Source organism: Ahaetulla prasina, chromosome 14 (genome assembly GCF_028640845.1).
Source record: "Ahaetulla prasina isolate Xishuangbanna chromosome 14, ASM2864084v1, whole genome shotgun sequence".
NCBI lineage: Eukaryota > Metazoa > Chordata > Lepidosauria > Squamata > Colubridae > Ahaetulla > Ahaetulla prasina.
Genome location: NC_080552.1, coordinates 24,306,864 through 24,330,940, shown reverse-complemented (window position 1 = coordinate 24,330,940; position 24,077 = coordinate 24,306,864). Strand labels below are relative to the sequence as shown.

The window sequence follows — 24,077 nt, the reverse complement described above, 5'->3', positions numbered from 1 at the left end:
AGGGCCGGTCTCCAACCAAAAGCAATTTATTACAAAAGTACCAAAAAAATTTCAGTCTGCTCAACTTTAGAGAAATTTATTTACAAAAATTAAATAATTATCTTCTATGAAAAGAGATATCTAGGGTGTTTTCCCTTAAAAAAAAAGGTCCACATTATTCAAAGCTGGCAGAGGGCTTTCCTTCACTTAAAATGTGACAAGGCAGCACCAGGAGAGCTACGGAGGCAGCTGGGGCTGAACCTGCCCTAAGGGGGAAACAGCAGCTTTGCTCTCCTGCATCTTAACAGCATCTGACTTTCTGCAACTCTTGAAGGAAGCCGTTAGAAAACCGAAAGGCCCCCTTCTGAATGTCCTGCAGCCGCTTCTCTGGATCCTTTCTCCCATCACCAGAATAAGGTAAAATATTGTTGGGACATGACAAATATAGATTTTTTTGGTGCAGTCGGAAATTCCAGCAAGATGGTCCTTCAAGTCAGGAGAGCCCCTTCTGCGCCTCAAGCTGCTGTGCTCCTCCTCTCGAGGGAGGAAGAGGAGGAAGAGGAAGCAGCTGTTCTACCGTCCAGGTGCCGGCTCTTTGTGCAAAAAAAGCCTGCCTGTGCTTTTCCCTGGGCGTGTGTGTGTGTGTGTGTGTGTGGAGGCCGACTTCACCTGGTCAAACCAAGCCGGCATCTTTGGCCATGTTGCAGAAGACACCTCTGCTCTCGATGAGGTCAGCAGGAGCTCCGCACTCCACGATTCTGCCTTTCTCCAGGACGATCACCCTAAATAGACAACAGCCCCGTCCATCACCATCTTCCTTTCCCTGCACAAGGGCCGCCCCGTGCCAACCCCTGCCAGCCGCCAATAACCCCTGGAGCCTTACCGTGTGTAGTCCATGATGGTGTTCAAGCGATGCGCAATGGTCAGGACCGTGCAACCCTCAAACTGAGTCCGGATCGTCGACTGGATGAGGCTATCCGTCTCGAGGTCTACTGCGGCGGTGGCTTCGTCCAAAACCAGGATTTTGGATTTCCGCAGCAGGGCCCGAGCAAGACACACCAGCTGCCGCTGACCCACGCTTGAAGACAGAAAGGGAAACGTTAAGATGCCAAAGGAGCAATGTGCCGGGTGCTTCATCCTTTTAATTAAAACAGGGATTTTGTTGTAAACAGAGGCTGTGTGTGTCCTTGTGCCTGTTTCCCAGACACAGGCTGAGATAAGGCGCTGTATGTGTGTGTGTGTGTGTGTGTGTGTGTGTGTGTGTCCAGAGCCTGGCTTCTGTTTATCTCAAAACTGACTTTTTACAGCTGCTCCTAAAAGGGTGGAGGTGTATGCCTGGATCTGCTGGACTCTGATCATTTCAGTCTCAATGCACAGCTCAGGCTGGCATTTTCTGGGCAGTTAGCAAACACTGCCCCAGAGGTTTCTGCCCATGCCAGAAACCAATTTCCTTGAATACTTAAGACATCTGTTGCATCCTCCTTTTGCAAAAAGGCTGCAACCAGAAAGTGGGCCGCTCCACTTCTCTCTGCCCTCCCTCTGCAATTAAAGAAAGTTAAGAACAGGACCAGAAAAAAACAAAAAGATCCAGAGGAAAAAAGGAACATCAAAGAAGAAAGAATGAAATATATTAAGAAAAACAAAATACATTCTCTGTTATCCCACTGGAAGTATCAAATTAGTACAATGTATAAAGATGATCTTATCAGTTTGGTGTGTGATCCTCCTTAACAACACGATTAGGAGAACACAACTATTTCCAAGGACTCTGAGTCAGCCTGTCCTTGAGTTGATGACTAACCAGGCAAACTCTGGAGTAGGAGGGCGCCCTTCCCCTCCCCCCAGGAAAGACAGCCAACCAGGTAAACACCAGGCACTGTTTTTCTCCTGGCACTGTGTTAAGATAAGGCTGCTTTGGAAGGCTGAACTTCTCACAGGCAGGCAGGGCCACCTGCTTCTTCCTAGGTTTCCAAGCAGCTAGAATCACACCTGATTCTTAAGGCTGTGAATCAGTCCTAGATAGAGAGCTGGGCACACAGCCAGAGACCAGCCAAAACTGCTCCAAAACTGTGGAACTCCTGTGAGGCAGTGCCAGTTTAAAGAAGGGCTGGCAGAGCCAGAGTTTAGAGGCAAACAAGCTTCGCTCTTAAACACGTGCCTAACATGCACGCACCCTTGTGTGGAGTAAAAACTCTGAGGCTTTTGAAGTCTTGCTGCCCTTTATACCTGAGGTTTTCTCCACCCTCTGAACACTCGTGGAAGAGCTTATCAGGAAGGGAGGAGACGAAGGCTTTCAGGTGAGCAAGCTCCAACGACCTCCAGACATCATCATCAGAGTACTGGTCAAAGGGGTCCAGATTCATGCGCAAGGAGCCAGAAAACAGGATGGGATCCTAGGTAGGAAAGAGAAAGGAGAACAGAGCCTTGCAGGTAGCAGAGAATGACCCATCCAGGACAGGTCACAGAAAGGATCAATGGGCTCATCACTCCCTCAAAGCTTCTCAGCTGTTTCTCCCCCTTTCTAAAACGGCCTCCTGGGTGGGAAGCTTAAAATTTTCAAAGGCTCTGAAGCTGCAAACGCACCACGGAGGCACAACTGGGCTTTGCATTTTCCATGGGCTCAAATCCAGTCTTTGCTTGCATGCATTCAACCAAGTGATTCCGTTAAATGGGACTCCAGTTTTGGGGGGAGGCGGGGTGGGGGGGAAGAGACCTTGCAGACAAGGTCAGGCCCCAAGGCAGCCCCTACCAACCTGAGGGATGATGGTGATCTTGAAGCGAAGGTCATGGAGCCCGATTTTGGCAATGTTAACCCCGTCAATGAGGATCTCTCCTTCTGCTGCCTCTTTGATCCGAAACAAGCCGAGCATCAGAGAGGACTTCCCGGCCCCGGTCCTTCCAACGATGCCCACCTGTCGAGGGCGGTGAGCAGAGACAGAACGGCCTGCAGCAGAAGCAGCTGCAAAGGGCCCAGCCTTTCCTCTGGGGCCAGCCCTTCCCAAGAGGAGTTTTGGGGGATTGGAGGATGTGTGGGCAGCACCGGATGGACATTCAGGAAACCATCCCAACCTCTGCAGGCAGAGACGATTCCCCTTATGGACCTTGAAGGGGTCTTGCCGGATCCCTTCTGGGCACGTGGTATCCGTACTGCTCCGCAGAGATCCAGATAAACACGGAAGGAGCTCCTGCCTTCACCAGCTTCTCTGCTGCCCCCTCCCCCTCCCCATGCCAGGAAACCTCTTCTCTCCCACCCTCCATCCTGCAGAGACACGACTGCTTCCAACCCCCAGCGCTGCCTGGAACTCACTTTCTCCCCACCGTGTACCACGATGGAGATATCCCACAGCACAGGGTCCATATCGCTCCGGTAGCGAAGGCTGTAGCCCCGGAACTCCACCTGCCCTTCCTGAGGCCAGCCGGGAGGGGCAGCCGCTAGCTCAGAGGTCCACTCAGCCTGTGAGAGATGGGAATCAGGCTCTCATTCGCCCCAGCTATTCCGCAGTCCGGGGGCCTTCCCACAACCACCCACCGGCTCATCCCTTGGGCCCAATCCCCCTGCCGAGCACTCGGTCTCTCACCACCCACTGGATATTTTTCTGGAGGATGCAAACACCGTAACAGGTGATTCCCAGCAAATGGACCAAGGCGAACAATGCTATCTCTTGGCCACCAGAGGGCAACGCTGCTCTGCAAGCTGAGCGGTGGGAGACCCAATGCGGCTACTGTGGGCCCTTTGCCCTTGGATGGACAGGTTCCAAGCTCATGCTGAGTGACAAAGCCACGGGGAGCCTGGAGGTTTGCTTTTGAGACTTTTAAAGAGAAGATTCAGCCAATTGCAGGTGGTTCCTTAGTATTAGCCAAATAGAACCTTCTTGTTTAGGGTCAGTCCATCTTAAAGAACTATCTGCCAGGAAGGGAGAACAGGAAAGGGCGCAGGTCTTTCTTACTGGTGGACCCCAGAATGAGTGGGGGGATAGAATCTGTTCTATGAGAGGTTCCTTTCAGTGCTGGCCGGCCAGCATTTGAGCAGCTCGCTGAAGCTGCATCCCCCTTGCCCCAAAGCTTCTCCTGGAAGAATCAGGAACGCCAAGACTGTCGGGTGCCAGGGATGCCGCCCAAAGAAGACAATGCCGGCTGTGAGCAGAGACTGGCCTCTTTTTCCTTCTCCGAATATTCCTTGACTCTTTCCACAGCTACAATGTTGGTCTCCATCTCGGAGGACATTCGGACCAGCCAGTTTAAATAGGTGGTGATCTGCAAAGGAAGGGAACCCCTGTCAACCCCAGAACTCCAGAGGAACAGAGGACAGCCAACAGCAGGGATCCTGGACAAACTAGGGCCCGGATTTAAGGTGGATGCAGCCCTCCCGAGAGGTTACAGGGAAAACTCCTGGCTCAGGCAGAGCTCCAGACCAGATGATGGCAGGACCGGTTCTCAGGGGCCAGAAGAACCAGGCCCTCCTCCTGACCAGCCAATCCTAGGAGGAGCCCCCGTCTCTCAGGCAACAGGCTATGCAATTGTATCAATACAATTATACTTATAAAATCCCCTATTTTACCAAAATCCCTCCCACAGCAGGATGCATTCTCCCATCTGAGAAGGTTCGGCTCATGAAGAGGCCACCCTGAAGGTGTCCTACCTGCAGCGAGTAGGAGATGGACAGGCCCACCAGCCCTGCACTCAGGCTGTGGCGAGCAATGACAGCAAACAGGGCTGCGAAAAGGACAATGCAGTTGCCTACCGACTCCAGCCGGACGGCCAGCCACCTGCACAGGCCAGGGAGACCAGGGTTAAAGGCTGGCAGGGATCACCCCTTCCAAGCACTTAAGGACTTCCTAGCCCTCCCCCCACCCAACAGGGTTACCGGTTGGCCACGATGCTGGGATAGTAGGCCTTCTGGTTTTCGTCCACTTTCAGGTCACTCTGCCTGATGAACCGTTTCTGCTCTCCGAAGGCGCGGATGACGCTGACGCCCAGGAGGGTCTCGTTGAAGTGTGAGTAGACTGGAGAGCGGCTGACTGACTCCAGGCGCTTCAGTTGGCGCGAGGTGGCAACATAGAAGCGCTGGGGAGGCACGAGAAGGGGCGGCAATCAGAGAGGCCCCAGGACCAGGAAGGGACCCCCCAAGGAGGGCCGTGAGTGGCCCCTACCTGCACAAAGAAATAGATGAGTCCCAGCGGGGGAATGACCATGGCCGCAATTGGCGTGGCCAGCAGGATGATGACGCAGGCGCCCAGGACATTGAAGAGCGAGCCCATGAACATCTTGATGACCTGAGGCAGGGTGGAGTCGATGATGTCCATCTCCTTGGAGAAGCGGTTGACTAGGTTCCCACTGGGCGTCTGCTCAAAGAAGCTCACCGGGCACCGCAGGACGTTGTGCAGCAGGTTGAGGTGGAGGCGGCGAGAAGCAAAAATCCCCCCCACGGAAACTGCCATGGAGTAGCCAAACACTGCCACGCCTGCAGGGAACCAGAGGCCAAAACGTGGATCTGACTGGAGCTGCCCATGAAGGCCAACTCAGCCCAACAACGAGATCTGGATCATCGGGGGCCCAAGAGCATTCTGGAAGATTCCAAAGGCTGCCCATTGTCACCCATCCCAATGAAAGAGGCTGCCCTGCCCACTTCCCCTGCAGAGGATACATTTAAGGGCGCCAGCCGATGTGCCTCAGATCTCCTTCCCAACCATAGAAATACCCCATTCAGGGCAAAAGGCCGCATGAAGCTGGCAGAGATACCAGCCTTGGGCACCCGGCCCTGTGCCAGCTGTGATGCTGCTGCACCGCCACCCCAAGACCAGGATCAGGGCACCCAGACATTACTCGCTGGGCAGACTACGAAGAGCCCAGGGTGGAGAAGGGAGAAGACGAGGCCAGTGCCTGGCACATAACAGCCTCCCTTCCATCTCATCCTGCTCCCCAATAGACCTTCCCTTTCAAAAGATGGCACAGATCTGGACGCTCTGTGAGTTCTGCGCCTGCAAAATGCAGGATTCAGACCCTGGAAGAGGGAAGCCCTCCCTCCTCCAGCAGAGACCCCGGGGATGTCCCTAGGTAAGCTGCAGGCCAGAAGGAAGCAGACTCCCCAGGCCCCAGGGGCAGACCTTGAGAGATTCCCAGGGCGCCATACACCCCTAGGCGCATGTTGGTGTGCTGTTGTGTCCCGTTGAGGACGGGGTCATCAGTCCACAAACTGAGCCAGTAGTTGGAGGCCAGGGACGCCACGTGATTGCAGAGGAAGAGGAAGATGCTCAGGAAGGAAATACCCAGCCCAATGGCTTTCATGTACTCCCAGTAGACGGTCGTCTTCACCTGCGACACACAAGGCAGCCATCAGAGAGAGGGTCCACCACTCCACCAGGACCCTTCTGACCACCCCCCAAGCCCAGGAATCTGCTGCCTCAACGTGCCCCCCCCTTTCTCTGGTCACAGAAGGCTTGGGGAGCTCCCTGCTGCTCCTGGATCTGGTTCCAACTCTCTCCCCCCCCCAATTCCCTCTGCCATTGTCTGCCCATCCCGGCTCCCTCCTGGATGGCTAGGGCAAGAGATGGTCACAGCTGACACCATCTCTCCTTCTGGGGCCCCCAAAAATCTGGTCTCAACCTGGGAGGTGACCCCTGGCTCCCACTCTGCAGGCACTCGGCAATGGCTGATCAGAGGACAAAGGCAGCGGTGCCCTTCCCATCAGCCATGTCTGCACCCGAGTTCCAACGTCTCTGCCCAGGAGGGGGGGCGGGGGGCGCTTGAGATGGGGCAGAGGAAGATGGAGTCCAGGCGGGCAGAGTGGGGGCAGCCATGAGTTGTCGCCACTGGCCAGTTCACAGTCTCCCAGTGGGACAAGGCAAACAGATACGACCTTGGCAGGCAGGCATGAAGGCCCTGAACTTGACACGGGAATCTGGGCTGGGGCCAACTGTCCGAATTGCAGCCAGGAGCCTGGGCCAGCTGGAAGCCTTTTCCAGAAAGAAAACAGCCAATTCAACCCCCAGCTATTCACTGTTTACACCGAGTGACCTCGTTCAACTGTGAAGCGTTTGTGATCAGCAGCTGGCCAATGTTTTTTAAAGGAGAGAACTGCGCCAAGTTATTGTTGACATAAATACTGATAAAACACTTTATCCCTGAATAAAGGAATACATTTAATCCCTGAACCTAATCCCCAAATAAAGGGAGTCGGCTCTTCGAAGGCCAGCCAGGGATGCCAAGTGGGCCACTGGATCGCTCTCGGGCACATTCACCGAGTCTTGAGAGAGATCCTCTCTGCCAAACTGCCTCGACCTCCCTTCTCACACTTCCCTCAGGCTCAGGCAGTGGAAGCCAGTTCCCTGAGCCCTCCCTCCGGCCCCTTCCCTAGGGCCGGCCCTCATCATCCCCACCGAGAGTCTTTTCAAGGATTACTACAGTCAGCCCCCACTCCGAAGCCCTTTGCGGCTGGTCAGGGGAGCCAGTTTTACTGGGCTAAATTGTGGAACACCCGGTGGGCGGTGGCTGGGCTCTCACTTTCCCCGTCTGGGCAGTGTCCGCTTCGGTTAATTTCCAGGCGTTCTTCCCGTCCGGCGCCTTCTGAGTCTGGGCCAGGCTGTTCTGCACCAGGGACTTCTCCGTGTCGCTGCTGTAGGTTGAGGAGTGGCTCAGCTGCCTGCAAGGCCCACATGCCATGCTTGACTGCTTCATGCAGCGCTCTCGCCCAGCCCAAAACCTTCTGCCCATGCTCAGAGCAGACCGGCTCCCGCAGGCATCCCATTCCCCCAGCCTCCAAAGACCCCCCACCCTGCGGGCATCACTTTGGCTCCAATCCAAGGGTCTCGTTGCAAAGGTCTGGGATCATGGCAGGGGACACCTGGCAGGAGCTGAGCACTCTGCCCTCCACAACAGCCGAAGCCGCTGGGAAGCAGCCCCTGCCCATGGAAGGGGGTGCCCTCAGAGGCTTCCCTGCATCCCCACTAGCAGGGAGGGCAGGAAAAACTGAGCCAAAGATTCAGACTGATCAGGAATTTCCTCCCTGTGCTGGAGCAGAGTCTGCCTCCAGGACAGAAAAGACTCCCTTCCTTCCCCGTGAGACCCCTCGGCCAGCAACCGAAGGGCTCCAGGTGGGGCTGAGGCACCTGCTGATGCCAGGGAAGGAAGGGAGCAGCAAATTGGGGGTGGGGGGATTGTTACTAGCTTAAGTGAAACTCTAAGTCTTTGGGAGCAAAGCAGGTGGACGTGCCCACCAGGGGCTGCTCGCCTTGCCCACCTCCTCACTTGGACTGAGTTTTCACTGGCGAGGACCCCATTCTCCAGCAGCTTCTCTTCCTTTGTGACCAGACCAGGGGTCTCTGCAGGGATTAAAAAGAGGGCAGACAGAGGGTTGGTGCAAGAAAGGAAATGGCCAAAGCAAAGGAGAGATTCTCAATTAAATCCGCTACTGTCCGGGACTATCCTCTACTTTGGATAGGTAGGTCTGCAAATGTTTAAAAACTGAAGCTATTCATTTCAATCGACCCACTGAACGAGAATTTGGTGAGAATTTGGACAATTATTTTTTCTCCTAGCAAAGAATACAAGCCATCAGAAATTTGGGGAAAAATTATCGAGCTTTTGTTGCTGCAGGCTGCTTCTGCAGACTGCCAATTGCCAGCAGTTTGGCAGCTGAAATCTTGCCAGGCTCCAGGTTGACTCTGCCTTTTATTACCTATGAGGTGGGTAAAATGAAAACCCAGATTGTTGGGGGCAAGAGGCTGATTCTGTAAACCGCTCAGAGAGAGCTGGGAAGCAGCTGTAAAGTGGTATACAAGTCTAAGCACTATGGCTATTGCTGTGGAGAATTTTAATAACTTCTCTCCACCCTCCTCTGTTCAAAATGCTTTTTATAAAGCCAAAGAAAGAGAATGAACGAAGAGGAGGTGAAGCTAAGCTCTTCCCGGTTGCCCCTCTTAAGCTATGCTTGCTTAAGGAGAGCAGAGTCTGCAAAGTGCACTTCAATCTGGCTGCTACGTTTAAGAGTTAAACGAGCTCTCTTCATCTCACCCACTTCCCACAATTAAGGAAAGCGGAATTTTTATTAGCTTTATAAATGCCCAATTAAGCAACTCTGTTTTCAGGGTAACAGATGAACCGGCCTTGTTTCTGCAGTGCCAACTGGCAAGCCCAGAAGTTGTTTGTCCAGCAGAGCAGCGGTTTGGGCAATAACACTCGAGCCCTGAAGGCTCTGCAGAAACCTGGACTGTTTCTAATCCAAGATACAAGAAGGGGTTGAGGAAGCAGCTCCAACCCTTGACTGACCCTGAACCAAGCATTTACAATGTCGTCCAAGAATGAGAAGCAACCCAAATTAGTTTTGGGACCAGCGGAGGAAGAGAAGCCTCAAAACCAGCCACATCAGTGATGTCCGATGAGCCGGTCAGACCAGTCTTGGTAACCTCAAGACTTCAACTCCCAGAATTCCCCAACCAACACTTAAAAGGTTGCCAAGTCTGAAAACACCTATTTAGGAACAAGACAGATTTTTTTCAACTTGGTTTCTAACAACCCTAAGCTGGAAACCCCTCCAACCCCTTTCCCTTCTTCAGCCTCGGAGTCTGCATGCTTAGGGCACCCATTCACACACAACATTGCGCAGAAACCAGCCAATTGGATAAACAGAGTCTACTTCTAATAACAAATACCCATTCAATAGTTGCTGAAAAAGGACAGACAACACACAAGCAGCCACAGGAAGCAACCAAGACACAGATAGGATGGAACCTCCAGCTATCAGCCATCCAAGGGATTTTCCCACCGAGATGGCATCAACAGCAACATTTGCCCAGGGGTCTTTCCAATCTCAGCAACCCAAGAGGGTCATAATGGGGCAGGGAAACAAGAGCACCCATACAATAGTAGGACAGTGGCTATATCTACATCCGACGGTGCCCGCTCCTTGCCTTCGCCAGCCACATTGTGATCTGCCCCAGCGTACGTGCGCAGGAACTCCGCGAAGGCCCGGTCTTGCTTCAGCAGCTCTTGGTACGACCCCATCTCCGATATTTTGCCTTCAGAAAGCACTACAATGGTGTCCATCAGCGGCAGGTAGCTGACCCCGTGCGTCACCAGAATCCGAGTCTGGGGCGGGAAGGAAGAGGCAAAACCAGGGAGGTTGGGGGACAGATGGGTTTGCGGTGGCTGCTGGAGGCAACCAATGCAGCTTAATATAAAAGAGACAGTGAGAAGATCGGGGATGGAAAAAACACCCCACCCTTTTGAGTTCCCAGAGGCTGTGGAAAGACGACCCACAAACTTTCCCACACACCTACTTTGTTTTTCAGGAGGCCCTTCGGCCCGATGACTTTGTCAAAAATGTGCTTCCCAACGTGGGCATCCACGGCCGACAAGGGGTCATCCAGCAAGTAAATGTCAGTGTCGGCATAGACGGCCCGGGCCAGGCTGACCCTCTGCTTCTGGCCGCCTGACAGGTTCACCCCCTGCGAAAGAGAGCAGCGCCCTCAGTGCCAGGCAGGAGCCAGAGGGCCACGGAGGGCCCAGGGGCTCCACAGAAGAGGACGTGAAAGGGAAATGGCACCACACAGAGATTTTAAGCTTTGGTGTCGCCAGAAGCCAGCCCTCAAGTACCTTCTCTCCAATCTCCGTCTGGTCTCCCGAAGGGAAAAGCTCCAAGTCCGGCAGCAATGCGCAGGCCTCGACCACCCGCTGGTAGTGCCTCCCGTTCAGCTCCCGCCCAAAGAGAATGTTCTCCATCAAGGTTGCATTCTGGATCCAGGCTTGCTGGGGGACGAAAGCCACGGAGCCCTGCCAAAGGGAGAAGGAGCCGCCCCTTGAATTTCCCTTCCAGGCAGCCCACCGCTGGCCCCATGCTGCTGCCCGGAGAGCCCACCGCTCCCATCGGAGGAGGATGGCTGCTGCCCCCAGGAAGCCCCTGCAAGAGAATTCTGCTTGCCTGCCCCTCCCCCAGAATCCCCTTTGGCTGATGGCCCCCAGGGAAATAAGACCCTCCTCTATTTGCCAACACAAGGAACGGAGCCGCCTGAGGTGATGCCCCAGCTCTTCTGCCCGCCTGTCCCACGCACCCTGAGAGAGACGTGCCCCTCCTGCTTCTCCATTTCTCCTAGAAGAGCCGACAGAAGGGAGGATTTGCCGCACCCGACCTGGCCCACCACGGCCACCAGGGAAGAGTCCTGGATGGCTAAGTTGATGCTGGAAGAAAAGGAATCGCCAATTCAGCCTTGACTCCCGGAAGGCCACTGGAGCAAAACAGGGGAACCTCAGCAATGGCAGAGACCTCCAGGGCCTGTGAGAGGCCAAGGACCATCTCTGGGGGCCCAGCTGGAGATCCAAAAGCTCAAGCAATGGGGGGCGGGGGCAAGGGGTGCCATCCAGGGTCTCACCTGTTCAACACGGGGGGCTCTGTCCGTGACCAGCTGAAGGAGGCGCTCCTCACGCTGATGCTGTTGCTGCCCGCTAGCCAGTGGCAAAAGAAAAGGTGCCCTTGAGCAGGATGGAGGCGGCCAAGGGCAGCACCTGCCAGGGGTGGGGACCCCCTGGCCCTCTCTGGACTCCCCCGCCCACACGCCACCTCCAGACCCCACAGTGCCAACCTAGCTGAACATCACAAACTGGGAACTCTGGTGACAGTGCAGAGGTTGGAAGATTCCAATGAGCAATGCTGAATTTAAATGGGGGAGGGGTGGAATCTGGCAGCTGCTCTCGACACCAAATGCCCCCTTGGCTGATAATGCTCAACTCACCATTCCTGAGGTTTCCTCGGATGACACTGTCGGGATCCAGCTCTTCATGGGACAGGAATACCCGGAGGCGCTTCAGGGACACACTGGCCTGGACTCAATAGATAGGCCTATCCTGAGCACTCTGCCCTGAAATTCTGGGGCTGTGGGCTGCCCACCCCGGAACTGCAGAGTTGGGAGGGACTATAGAGATTATCTAGTGCAGGGCTGGAGGCCACCTCTGCTTGAAGGCCTCCAGACAAGGAGGAGTCAGCCTGTCCTGCCGGTTGACGCTGGTTCCCCCCCCTCCGGAAGCCCCCACTGACCCCTGGCCAAAACTGCCCCCACTGAGTCTCGAGCCCTGCTCGCCCCCCCTCCCGCTGACCCCTGGCCAGAAGATTCTCACTTGCACGATGCTGCTGACCACCATCGGAAGGATGTTGAGGGGGAAGCGGAGAATGTTGAACAACGCCAGGGATACAAAGGCCTTCTGGGCATCCAGGATGTTGTTTTCCGAAATGGACACATAAACCGCGAAGGTGGACAAAGCAACCTAGGAACAAGCAGGTCAGGCGGAGTCACGCCTTGAGGGAGACACACCTGACCAGGTTATGCCACAGGAGGCTGACGGTGGCTGGGAAGCCCCTAGAGGACCCTGGAAGGTCTCACCAGGAACGGGGCGCAGACCCAGGTGAAGGTGCCGATGGCCGCCAGGTAGGCCGATTTCTTGAGGACCTTCAGCTCCTCCTGCCGGATCTCCAGCACTTTCCGCTTGAAAGCCAGCTCCCAGGCGTAGAGCTTCAGCACTCGGATCCCGTTGAGGATCTCGTTCATCAGCTTGATGCGGCTGTCCTTGCTCTTCATGTGAGCCACCTGGAACCGGCCATGGAAGCCTGTCAGGACACGCCTCACAGTGGCCCAAATCCTGGACTGACTGCAGCTGAGCCGCTCTGGGCTGAACCCCACAAGGAGCCTGGCCCACAAACCTTTGGCCGTCCTGGACTCCGATTCCCATAACCTCCATGCAGTTCACTCGGATTCTGGGAGCTGATTTCCAGCCCCTCTAAAGAGCTCAGTTGGGGGATGGCAGCGCTTCATTAGAGTTTAGTGATTTCATTGTTCTTGCATCTAAAAGGGGAAGCTGAGCAATCTAAGCCAGCGATTCTCAACTTCAGCAACTTTAACATGAGTGGACTTCAACTGCTGGCCAGGGAATTCTGGGAGCTGATGTCCGGCCATCTTAAAGGTTCTGAGGTTGAGAAACGGTCACCTGGACAGATCAAACCCTTTTGGGGAAGCGGGCAACGCCACCTGGGAGAGACCCCAGCCCCTCCAGCCCACTGTGGCCGAGTCCATTGGACGGTCAGGGCAGAGCCTCCCACCTGGTAGGTCTTAGTCTTCATCGCTATCACAGCATTCACGGGCACCAGGAGCAGCATGACCGCCACACCAGCCAAGACGGAAGGGCCTAGATTCTGAGGAAACCATCAGAGGCCCATCAGTGCTCACGATCCAGAGAGGCCTTGCGGGGTGTGAGCCATGGCCCCCACCAGACCTCAGGGAGCCCCCTTGGGGCTCTTTGTACCTGCCACAGCAAGTAGAGAGCCAGCATCACTTGGAAGGGGGCCGACCACACCATGTTGATGTAGGTTGCCAGGTCCATGAAGCGCTGGGCATCCACTGACATCAGGTTGACTATCTCCCCCACCGTGGACGTCTTCCGTGCAGAGTTGGAGATGACCAGGGCCTTGGCAGCAGACAGCAGAGAAGGGGGGGGGCTTTAAGCATCAAGGGAGCCCCCACGGCAAGAATGAGCTCACAAGATAAACCGAGAACTTGGAAGGCTCGTGTGGATTTAGAGCTGGAGGCCCCATTAGCCAAAACAAGCCTCAGGAAGGCAGCTTGGGGTTTATAATCCCTGTGACGGCTACACCAAATTCCCTTGATCTTTTCTTTTTTTTTGAGGGGTGGGGAGGCCGGGATTGGGGCAAGTAAGGGACATTTCATCCTAATTAAGTTTTATTACATTTTCAATACAGTGAACATTAACCATGATTTAGGGCATGGATATCATGGGATTTCCTCATCTCCGGGCCAGCCTAGAGGGGATGGGGAGCCAGGATCACAAGCCGGGTGTTTCTTTGGGGAGGTTGCAACCCACGAGGCGCCAATCGAGCCCATCACGAGCAGCGGAGAAAGAGCCCGATGCCTTTCACAGAAGGTCATCAGATGCTTTTTCGGTTAAAGAATTGCCAGCTCTGCTCCCAACAATTTGGGCAAGCCATGCCTACAATGTGCCACCCCCTGCCTGTTTCAGGAAAGGCTCCTTCCAAAGCTGGCGTTGGCAAAGTCTTTGCTAATAAAACAGAGAGGAAAATGCCTCCTTGTCCCTAGGAACCTCCTGCCTTGCAGGGCTCTCCCTTCCTGCCTTTCTTCTCTCTAATTTTCCTGCCTTGGCAGACACGCAACTGCTCCTTAACTTCTGGGGTGACCGTCGTGCCAAGGAGGGGTCGTCCCAGGTGGCGGCTCCCAGTCCCCTTGTCCAGTCAAGGATGGAGGTGACCCCACCCCGAGCAGAAGGCCACCACTGTCCCTGCACCTTTCGGTAGATGGCCCCGATGACGGCCGTCTTGAGCCTCATCCCCGTCACAAAGCAGATGTGGAAGTACTGGTGCAGGACCAGCGTCTGCAGGCCGGCTGTGAAGAAGAGGAGGCCGGTGTAGAGGAAGCCCTGCCAGCTGGGGGCACTCTTGTCGTTTACGAAGTTAATGAGCAACCTAGGAAGGAGAAGGTGGAGACGTTGCAGGAAGGAACCACAGGACGGGCTTTGGGACAGGACAGCCCAAACATCCTTCCCCCCTCCCCCGAGGCTGGGAGACTGCAGGGCGCTGGGACGCTCTTAGGACAAAAACAAACACACCTGTGAGGTTCAAAGCAGCAAAGGAAGCACAATAGAAAACAGCCTGCAATTCATGACATCAAAGGCCAGGGAAGTCTGTAACACTGGGGGCGGGGAAGGGGATGCGATGGCTGGAATGCCAGGCTCAGCCTCCTGAAGTCCTGGTGTGAGTTTGCCACCCAGGACGAGCCCCGGCAAGGGAGCAATGAAGGAGTCAAGCCGTCGACCAACCGACTAAGAGGTGAAGGGCAGGGTGGGAGCTTGGCACTCACTTCAAGAGCTCGGGTCCTGTGAACATCATCAGATCGTGGAAGGCCTTGAAGAGGAAGCTCATCAGGAAATAGGGGCCGAAGGTCTTGTAGAGCACCCGGGAGAGCGAGGGCTCCCTGCTCCTGGTGGGTGGCCCGAGGATCAGGGCCTCGGCCTCTTCTGCCACATCCGAGCTGGAGCCGCTCCCTTTGGCTGGCTTCTTGGGTGAGTAGCGCATGGGGCTCAGAACCCTGTGGAGGCAGAAGGAGGTCAGCACGGAGGCCACTTTGGGATCACTCCCCAAACACCTGCTCAGGTCACCAAACCGGTTATCAGGGTAGATTGTGGGGCTTCCCCCCTTTGGGATCAGGGCCCCCCCCAGCACCCCCACACTTCTGGCCAGAGCCACCAACCAGGATGAAAGCTGCAGCTCAACGCACCCCGAAAGCATCAGCCAGGGAAAGCAGCCACAAGATGGTTTGTGCTGTGGGAGGACAAGGGACCTCCTCGCCCCCCCCTCCAGATAGCACTGGAAGACCCTGGGGTGGGGGGGCTGTTGATCATCACCGACTTAATTTAAGGACCCCAAACCAAATGACAGGCAGAGTCAGGAGTCCCTCCCACGCTTGCCTTCTCCGTGAAAGGAGTGGCACTAAAGAGCAAGGTAACAAACAAAACGCTTTTGTGAAAGTGTGACTAGTGTCGCACAAAAGGGGCCCTCCTGAAGCCCTGGCATTTTCAAAGCAGAGCCAAGCACTAATGGCCTCTGTGAGCAACACGCACTTCCTGGCCCAGGCGTACTCCCGGGCCCAGTGGGCAGCCAAGCCGGGCACCACCTGCTCCGACGTGTCTTCCTTGTTCAGAGACCATAAATCTTTGGCTTCCAGCGGCTGCCGGTATCCGTGAATCATCAGCCTGAGGAGAAGAGGAAGTTTCTGCCTCAGGGTTACACAGAAGGGCTGCTCTGCACCAGGCCCCTTTCAGAAAAACTGCACTGTGGCATCGCAAAACATCCCACAGATCCACAGGGCCCCTGGGCCGCAGACAGCTTTGGCCCCCAAAGGGCTAGTCAGCTCAGCCAGGCTTCTTAGGCCTGGTGCCCTTCAGGTAAGTGGGACTTCAACCCCCAGAATTTCCAGCCATCCTGACCTATGAGCAGGTGGAGTCCCCTCTCAGCTGTAAGGCTGCAGACTGGAGAATCAAGAAGTTCAACTCTATAGAAATATCTGTTTTCTTACCCTGAAATCCACCAAAACGTGATCTTGGAGAGGAAGGAAGCCCCGGACTCCGGGCAGGGATTCTGGGGGGAGGGGAGGGGAAAGGGATTCAGCTGGTTGTTGAGAATCACCGGCTTCTAATGGCCTTCAGACAGCTGGAGGGGGGAGGGCAAGCACAGAAGCAGGGCAGCTGTGTCCACATCGCCAGCTCAGCTGACGGCAGCTCTCTCTCTGAGCCCATTTAGAACAGAGCCAGTTTTAGGGTTCAGCCCCTTCAATAGGATAGAAAGACGTAACTGGTTCACTTCATGAAGCAGAAAGTTGGCGACCCCAAGTTGACTGCATACAAGGAAGACAGGAACATGCCCTGTGTGGCCTTGGGGACAAATTCTGCCTGCAATTTGTTTATTGTTACGGTATGAATCCCAGCAGGATCCACCTGCAGCCTGTTATCTACCTCCCTTCTGGTTCTGCAGGTGCGGCTGGAGCTCATGAACTCACTGAGACCAGAGTGGCCACCAGCTGCATCACACTCTAAAAATAGCCTGCAACTGGGAGCAGAATTAGGGGGGGTTCAAGGCCACAATTTGAGAGATTATGCAAGGAGATTGGTCGGACCCTCCTGCCTATCTGAAGCAATGCTCAAGAGGCATTCCCCCTCCCAAAATACTCCTAATGGGAGGAAAATATCACTTTTGCAAAGAAGTCACCAAACAACTTCAAACTCTTCCCCAAAATCCTCTCTGATTTGGGAACCTCATTCATACCCATACAAAACTTTGATTATTTGCACAAATGAAAAGGAACAGAACAACCTTGTGAAAACAAACAACTAACCCAAGCCATAGCCAACAATTGTAGTGCAGACTGGAAATTCAAGCAACCGAGGTTGGATAAGCGGTTGCAAAAGTTAAAAGTTGTTTATATGCAGAAGGTTAAAAAGAGTTTTTCGTTAAGCAAACACATTAATGAAATACCCAAGTATGACTCATTCAGCCAATTGTCAGGATAACACTTACTGGGCCACGAATGTTTTCGGAAAATAAAGGTGGACGTTCTGGGAAACAGGACAGAATAAGCTGAATTAGCACCAAAGCGAAGTAGATGTAGAAAGTGGTATAGCGAAAGACATCTATTTCCACATCCTGGGAAGGAAAATAAGAATGCCACTTAGTGAAATTCGTGGAATTGCCCTGGGAATATCAGCGCCTTTTTCCCCAGTAAGAGAGGTCAGCATTGTCCAAGAGGAAACTCCGGTTGAATCTGCCTGGGTGCTAAATTAATCGGGGGACTCACCACTACGAGATGCATATTGTGTTTGCTTCATCTCACTGAGCATTTCATTTTGAAAAGCCCACAGGAAAGTCTTTGAGTGATCACCAAGGAAGGATCCCACCACCAGCTCTGGCCACAACCACCGGCCACAGCTCAAAGAGAGGCCTGGGTCAGTCTCAAATGAAACCCCAAGGGGTCAATTTACAGCTCTAAAGCCATAAGAACCCTGAGCATTCAACCCACCATTAACCCCAGCCTCACTTGTTCAACTGCCCCTCCAGCTCACCAAGGATTCTGCCCACCAGAAGCTGGCACTCACCGGGCACAAGGCCTGCATGGTTTTGGATCTGAATATGATGATCGCACACAGGAATGCAATCAGCCAGAAAAGGAGCATCACTCCCGAGGACTGGGCTCCTTTGATCCTCTCGTACTGTATCAAAAATGTGGCAAGGAGCTACAGATAGGGAAGTCAAAAGAAAAGACTGTTACTGCCTATGGAGGCTCGCAGAGCCAGAATTCTCCGGGATCACAGCTGCTCATTCCACCCTCAAGATTTGCTTCCCAGGGTGGGCAACACAGCCGTCGTCAGTCATGCTAACAATTGCAAGGGAGAAAGTCTGATAGATAAAAATACACAAAGCCCAACAATCCAAGTTACTCTCACTCACCATTGTTATGCCCAAAATGGTAGGGCTAATTAAAAAAACTGGAGCTCGTACAATGTGGTGATTTCTTTCCCAGAAAGAGTAGAAAAGGTCTGTCCAGCAGACGAGCCACAGGAAGAGGCCCAAAGTCTGCAAGACAAGAGAGGACAGACTCTTTAGCTGCGCAAATCCCTTCTCCCCAAGCAACAAACATTCTAGAGCGTTCTAAAAACTCAAAAATGAAAAACCTGCATTCAGATCAATCCGTCCCCCCGATTCCCCTGTGCAACACTCACAGGAGAGGTCCCTCTCTGCAGGTTTCCAGGGGGGGGGTGTACACCAAAGAAGCCCCTCCAGCCCCCCCCCACAAGCACTAGGGCTCCCAAGAGAGGCTGGGGGGGGGCAAGCCAAAGGGGGGCAGTCTGGCTTTCCAGCTCACCGTTTTGGCTTTGTTGAGGTGAGACATTTGAATGTAGCCGCGGTCATGGCAGCGGAGGTAGGCGAAGTAGATGGGGAAGCTCAACCAGAGGTAAAGGCAGGGGGTCCATGCGAGGACTGTGTTCTGGAAGCAGGGTGTGAAGTCCGGCTGCTGCGTGTACCACGTCAGGTTCCAGTCCTGCAGAAAAACAGAGATCAGGCAGAGAAGGGAGGGGAGGCCAGGCCGCCTCCCCGATTTCCCTCTTTCATGGGGGGGGGGACTCTGGTCAGGCATCGCTTTGCCTATATTTGGGGGAGGGGGTTAATGCGTTCTCAAGCAGTATTTCAATTACGTCCCTCCAAATCAATTGGGCCCCAACATCAAGGGGAAACTCATGTGGCAGCTGCCTTGTTCCAGGAGAACCCCAAACCTGCTGGGGGCTCCTGCCTGGAGGGTCAGTCAAGGGTCTCTCCGACTCCCTTCAGCTCCCACCTATCTCCACTTCCAAAGAAATCCCCCTGAACTGGCGAACTGCAGCTCACCCAAAGCCTGGGCGATTCCACAGGGGCATATCCTGCAGAGCCACCTCTTTCAGAGGGCCAGGCGGTGCCCCCCACTACTCCACAGGAGGGGAGGGAAAAAGCTGGGGGGGGAGGACACCTCCTTGTTGCCCCCGCTCAAAAGCACCACCTGCATTTTTAACACTCCCACTTCTTTCTTCCTTTTCTTTGCAGCGATCCCAAATATGCGGTAAGAAGATTAGCTCAGCTCTTTCCCTTGGCGGCCTCTCCAGAACCCCAGCAGAGAGATTAACGGCTATTTTTAATTGCGAAAGGAGGGTGGCAACAGGGAAACTGCTTTAATGGCCAAAGATCCCACCAATTTAGGAATTGGCCAAGGGAAGGGGGGAGGCCTGTCAAGGGAGCCTTATGAAAGCCTCACCCAACTTTTTCCCTGATCCTTCATCCCTCCGCCCCATGGTTTCTATAAGAAAGGTTCAAACATGTTTCTAGGCCCCAACATGACTGTTCTGCGCATCGTATATGACTGGGGGTGTCCGACACAATTCAGAATCGCCCAGCAACCAAGTCAAGTGAGGGGAAAAGGGCCAAAATCAGACTCTTTGGGGAAAATCCCTGAGCCATCCTGGGGGCCTTGTGTGACTTTTCATCCCAAAACTGAGGCTGGTAGGAGTGATGGCCAAAATGTGCTTAAGTGAAAGGAGAGGAGTTTTAAAGATAGGCGAACCACAGAAGGGCAGAACAGGAATGCCAGGGAACCTCGGCCCGACCCAGCTCTGCACAGTGTGAAGGGAAGAAGTGGCTTGCAAAATCTCCTTTCTTGGAGCTCAGAGGAATCGACCATAACAAGGAGAAAGTGCGTCATGCTGGCCAGCTTTTCAGAGATGACCTGAGGTGACTTGCTTAGCTTCCCAGCTGCCAAATTTAGCAAAGCATTTTGCACCCAGCTGCTCCTTACCCTGCCCCGCTCCTGCTTCGAAATTTAGGCAAAGATGAGTCAGGAGGCAGCCGGGCCACTCCCTCCACCCACCCTGTCACAAGCGCCCACAGGAACTCCAGCAGTGTTCATACCCCAACCTGACCACAACAAACCCACAGCACAGCACGTTTCTCCCCCAGCGACAAATTGCCAACAGCTCTGCAGCGCTTCCTGCGGGTCCCTCTCCCACTGAATTGGGGTGGGGGAGCTCCAAAGCCACAGGACAAGCAAACCAAACAAATTTTGCTGATTGCAGAGCTCTCCAGGGTCAAATGGACAACCCCTAAAAATAAACCCCTAAAAATAAAAATAAAATAAAAATAAAAATATTACAAATCATCAGAGCCACTGACCATCCGGGCCAACTCAGTTTCGGTTTGAACTAAAGCCCCAAACCACCCAGGGCCAGAGATTGCCTGCTTTGCCTGAAACCGTTTGGCCTAAAATGCAGTAAAGAAAAGTTGGTGCTGCTGTAATTCAACTCTAGTTAGCCAGATCTACGATTGGAGAATGGTATTTTGCAGACAAAACAAGTTTAGCTGTGAAAAATAGGCAGTAACGTCTGGCCAAACTTTTAAAGCAGAAGCAGATCAATGACAAGCCTTTTCTCATATTGACAATGTGCGATTTTGTGCCATTTAATAATACAAATGCATACATTCCTAGATCACTTATTATTTGACAACCAAGATCCTATTTCTCTACCGCTGACTTATAATACTGGGAGTTCACCTGCCACTATGAAAACAAACCAACATATGCTGGATTATGCAGAATAATATGGTGGACTATGCAGAATATTCTGAAAAAGAAGATAAAATTTACTCCACAGTTGTTATTGGGTATAATTACAGACTGTACAGTTATAGAGACTAAGTTGATTCTAAATTTAATAACAGCAGCGAGACTTTTGATTGCACAATACTGGAAGAGAGAAGATTTATCTACGATTGAAGAATGGACACTTAAAGTATCAAACTTAGCAGAAATGGCAAAAATCTCTGCGTATTTGAAAGAACATTCACAAGAAAAATATGTATTGGAGTGGAGAAGGTGGATTGATTATGTTCAAAACAAGTATCGGACTAAAAAGTACCAAATAGTCTATGAATAATTTTACGAATGGTATATATTAATGTATATGTTTAAAGGGGAAAGGGGAGTTAAGGGGGTGTTGGGAGAGCGTGTATATGAGGTAGATTTTTGTGGTATTTTAACTTATGATTGATAAATGTTATACCCTGCATTTTGTTCTGGGAAGTCTCGGGGGGGGGGGTGTTGGGGGGAGAAGGAGGAGGGGGGAGGGGGGGAACGATGGTTTAAAAATTTGTTCTTTGTAAAACTTTTTCAATTAAAAAAAAAAAGAAAACAAACCAACTGCCTGCCCCACCAAGATTTCTCAGAATTTGAGACTCAGAATGTGGCTGTTATTCATTTTTTACACTGCAACCCAAGATTCTGCAATTGTTGGCACACTTCAGAAGCATGAAAGTATTCGCCTGAATACTTTAAAAATGACACCGTTTTTCCAAGCGAGTCAGAAGGCAGGGAGCTCAATCATTAGGGTGAGGCCAAGCAAACCAAAACACTTGAAAACCTGTGTTTTGTCCAGAAATCAAACCACATAATGATCCCTAATTTCCACAAGGACTCAGCCTGCTGTATACAACCTTGAACAGGCTATGAAAGAGAATTCTGTTCTGTTCCACAGCTGATAAATGGCTTTTTAATGGAAAGTGGGCACACAGGGGATGGATTTCCTCTCCCGCAACCTGGCTCTCCCATTCAAGGTCCCAGGAAAGCCACTTTGGCCAAGAAGGACCCTGCTACCCTTAGATGGGGATCTGGGATCGGAGGAAAACAGAGCAATTGAGCCCTCAGACAAGGAGAGCTTCCGAGCAACATTTCCCATCAGAAAACCTCAGTCCAAAGGCTTTTAACTTTGATCCCTCAAGCCATCCGATCACATCTTGGACCAAGTGAGGCCTGAGGAGACAATTTGAAGGTGGTTGCTGGTTTGGGAGTAAGGACCGTTTTGTTCCCGTTAACTCTCCTGTCATAAACAAGCAGCGGGCACAATTCTCTGGCAACCATCTACTCTCCCGCTTCAAGCAGAGGGAATCCTTACAGGTCGAGACATGCGGGATGGTGAATGCCCGCCACAAAGGCCTGGCTAGATGTGCCATGTTCAACACCCACAGCAACGGCTAACGGATGGGGGTGGGGAAGCTGGGCACTGAACCAGCAGGGTGGCTGGCAAGATGCAACAGGTTTGCTGGAGGGGGAAATATGTAGCAATGCATTCTCTGAAGGTGAAAACTGAGCAACTGGATACCTAAACTTATATTTATTGCATGGCTGCCTGCAAACCAAACAGTTGCTAACCGTCCTGGCCAGCTTAAAGGCCAACGTGGTTGGAAGCCAAGGAAAGTGCCAGCTCCACGGGTGCTGGGGCAAGGGACTAGAGGAGCAGCCCTGGATGGAGGCATCACACAGCAAAGTGGAGCACCTGTGTTGCCTGCTGGAGGGTCTGGGCTTGGTGCCCGCACCTGGCTAGGGGGCATATAAGAAGCAGTAGGGAGAAATCACCTTTCAGCCCCAGATTCAGGGTGCCGGGCGGCACCTGGGTCCCTTTCCAGGTGTGATCAGGACACCAAGGCTGGCTGAGAAAGGCTGGCGGGGCATCTCAGCCACTCCTTCAGCGGTGGGCAAGCGGGGGACTGGCCAAGGGCACACCACCCCCCTTCTCAGATCCACCCCCAGCCTTTGGCCCTGTCCTTGGGGGCTCTTCTCCACCCTTCTCCCTTTGCAATGTGATGCCAGCCAACTCCTCCAGTGTTTTCCCAGACGGCCTTGGCGGTGCAGCCTTGCCAAAAGCTCGGCCACGCCACCCCAGCTAATCTCAGGAGAAACAGGCCCGCTCAGCCCCGTTTTGTCAGCCTGAAGGCGGCCAGGCGCCGCTGGGAAACACATTCCCTCCCTGGCAAAGCACCCTTTGTAATCCGAGTGGGGCCCGAAAGTGGTTTTTCCGGCTCCCGCCGCGGCCTCGGCTGCCCGCCTGTTACACCCGCGGCTCTGCGTGGGATGGAGGGCCGCGCTCAGGTCCCCCGCGCAACCTCGCCAGGTGGCAGCCGCCCGCCCGGAGTCGCCCGCCGAGACAAGTTCCCGCGCGGCGAAGCGCAGCTCTGGAGCCCCAGCGCTGTCCCGCTCGCCCAGGCCGGACCGGGGGCGGCGGCGGCAGACCGTGCCCGGCCGGGGAGGGTGCGCGGGGCCGCCTCCCTCTGCGCCCTCTCCAGGCAGCCCAACCTCCGCCTGGCGGAGGTTCCGGGCGGACCGAGGCATCCCTTCGCGCCCGCAGCCAAACAACTCCCAGCTTCCCGCCGCCCGCCGCCGCCGCCACAGCGCGACTCCCGCCCGGGGCTCCCCCGGCGATGGCTACGCGGAAGCGGGCCGGTCCCGGGATGCGGCGGCCTGGCCAGCTTTCCGCCCGCTCGAGGAGAGCGCGCCTCGCCCGCCGCGTGGCTGCAGCCGGCAGGCCGGCCCTCGCCAGGGACTCTTACCCAGAAGGTGGCGGAGCCGGCGGGCCCGTCGCAGAGCCCGGGGGCGCCCATGGAGCCGCCGGCCGGGAGGAGGAAGCAGGGCGTCGGGGGGCCGCAGGCGCTGCTCCCGGGCCCCTCCGCACCTCCGGCAGCGCAGCAGACGGGCGGCCGGGCAGGAACGGGGCGGGGCGGCGGCGCCGGGGGCGGGCGCTGATTGGGCGCGGCGGCCGCGGAGGGGCGGGGGGATCCCCGGCAGACCGACGGGGGGCGCGGGAAGCCCCCTCCGCCCCCGCCTCCCTTCCCGGGCTTCCCCGGACTGCCGCCCGCCCGCAGCCCCGCCGGCCAGGACCGGCCGCGGACCCTTCGCTGGAGGAAGCTGCACGGGGAGGGCCGGCGGGCGCTCGCGGGGCAGGGCGGGGGCAGAACCCGTTTCGCCTGCGGACGGAGCGCCCGGGAGGGACCCGCTCGGCTGAGAAGGAAGGCCGCCCCACCGGCTGAAGCAAAGCGCCCTCCCCCTCCGACCCGCTGCCCACGAAGCCCCCCCGGCCGCGGTCCACCACGGGTGGGGGTGCGCCTCGTGTGTGCAGGATGAGTCCGGGTGCCGCCGCCAGAGGGCGCCGCCGAGCGAGACCGGCCGCACTGACTCAGCATCCCC

At 54.6% G+C, this 24,077-nt stretch overlaps 1 protein-coding gene across 2 annotated transcripts; it reads right to left on the bottom strand.

Moving 5' to 3' along the window:
- Nucleotides 1-10: 10 nt before the first annotated feature.
- Nucleotides 11-24,073, bottom strand: LOC131185051 (multidrug resistance-associated protein 1-like). 2 transcript variants are annotated; one of them, XM_058157127.1, is made up of 31 exons: nucleotides 23,444-24,073; nucleotides 18,405-18,581; nucleotides 17,990-18,115; nucleotides 17,638-17,775; nucleotides 17,063-17,188; nucleotides 16,065-16,126; nucleotides 15,610-15,741; nucleotides 14,850-15,077; nucleotides 14,278-14,455; nucleotides 13,264-13,425; nucleotides 13,061-13,153; nucleotides 12,348-12,551; nucleotides 12,085-12,231; nucleotides 11,703-11,790; nucleotides 11,343-11,415; nucleotides 11,025-11,151; nucleotides 10,570-10,746; nucleotides 10,254-10,421; nucleotides 9,885-10,062; nucleotides 8,216-8,297; nucleotides 7,480-7,618; nucleotides 6,084-6,291; nucleotides 5,130-5,440; nucleotides 4,844-5,043; nucleotides 4,619-4,745; nucleotides 4,132-4,233; nucleotides 3,287-3,433; nucleotides 2,733-2,891; nucleotides 2,206-2,372; nucleotides 863-1,057; nucleotides 11-761 (listed from the first exon to the last, which is right to left on the bottom strand). In XM_058157127.1, the coding sequence occupies exons 1-31, from the start codon at nucleotides 24,071-24,073 to the stop codon at nucleotides 653-655; spliced, it is 5,160 nt and encodes a 1,719-aa protein (XP_058013110.1). In that variant the 3' UTR covers nucleotides 11-652. The 2 variants fall into 2 exon arrangements, with proteins under 2 accessions (XP_058013110.1, XP_058013111.1); XM_058157128.1 differs by having other exon boundaries at nucleotides 7,480-7,591.
- Nucleotides 24,074-24,077: the final 4 nt, after the last annotated feature.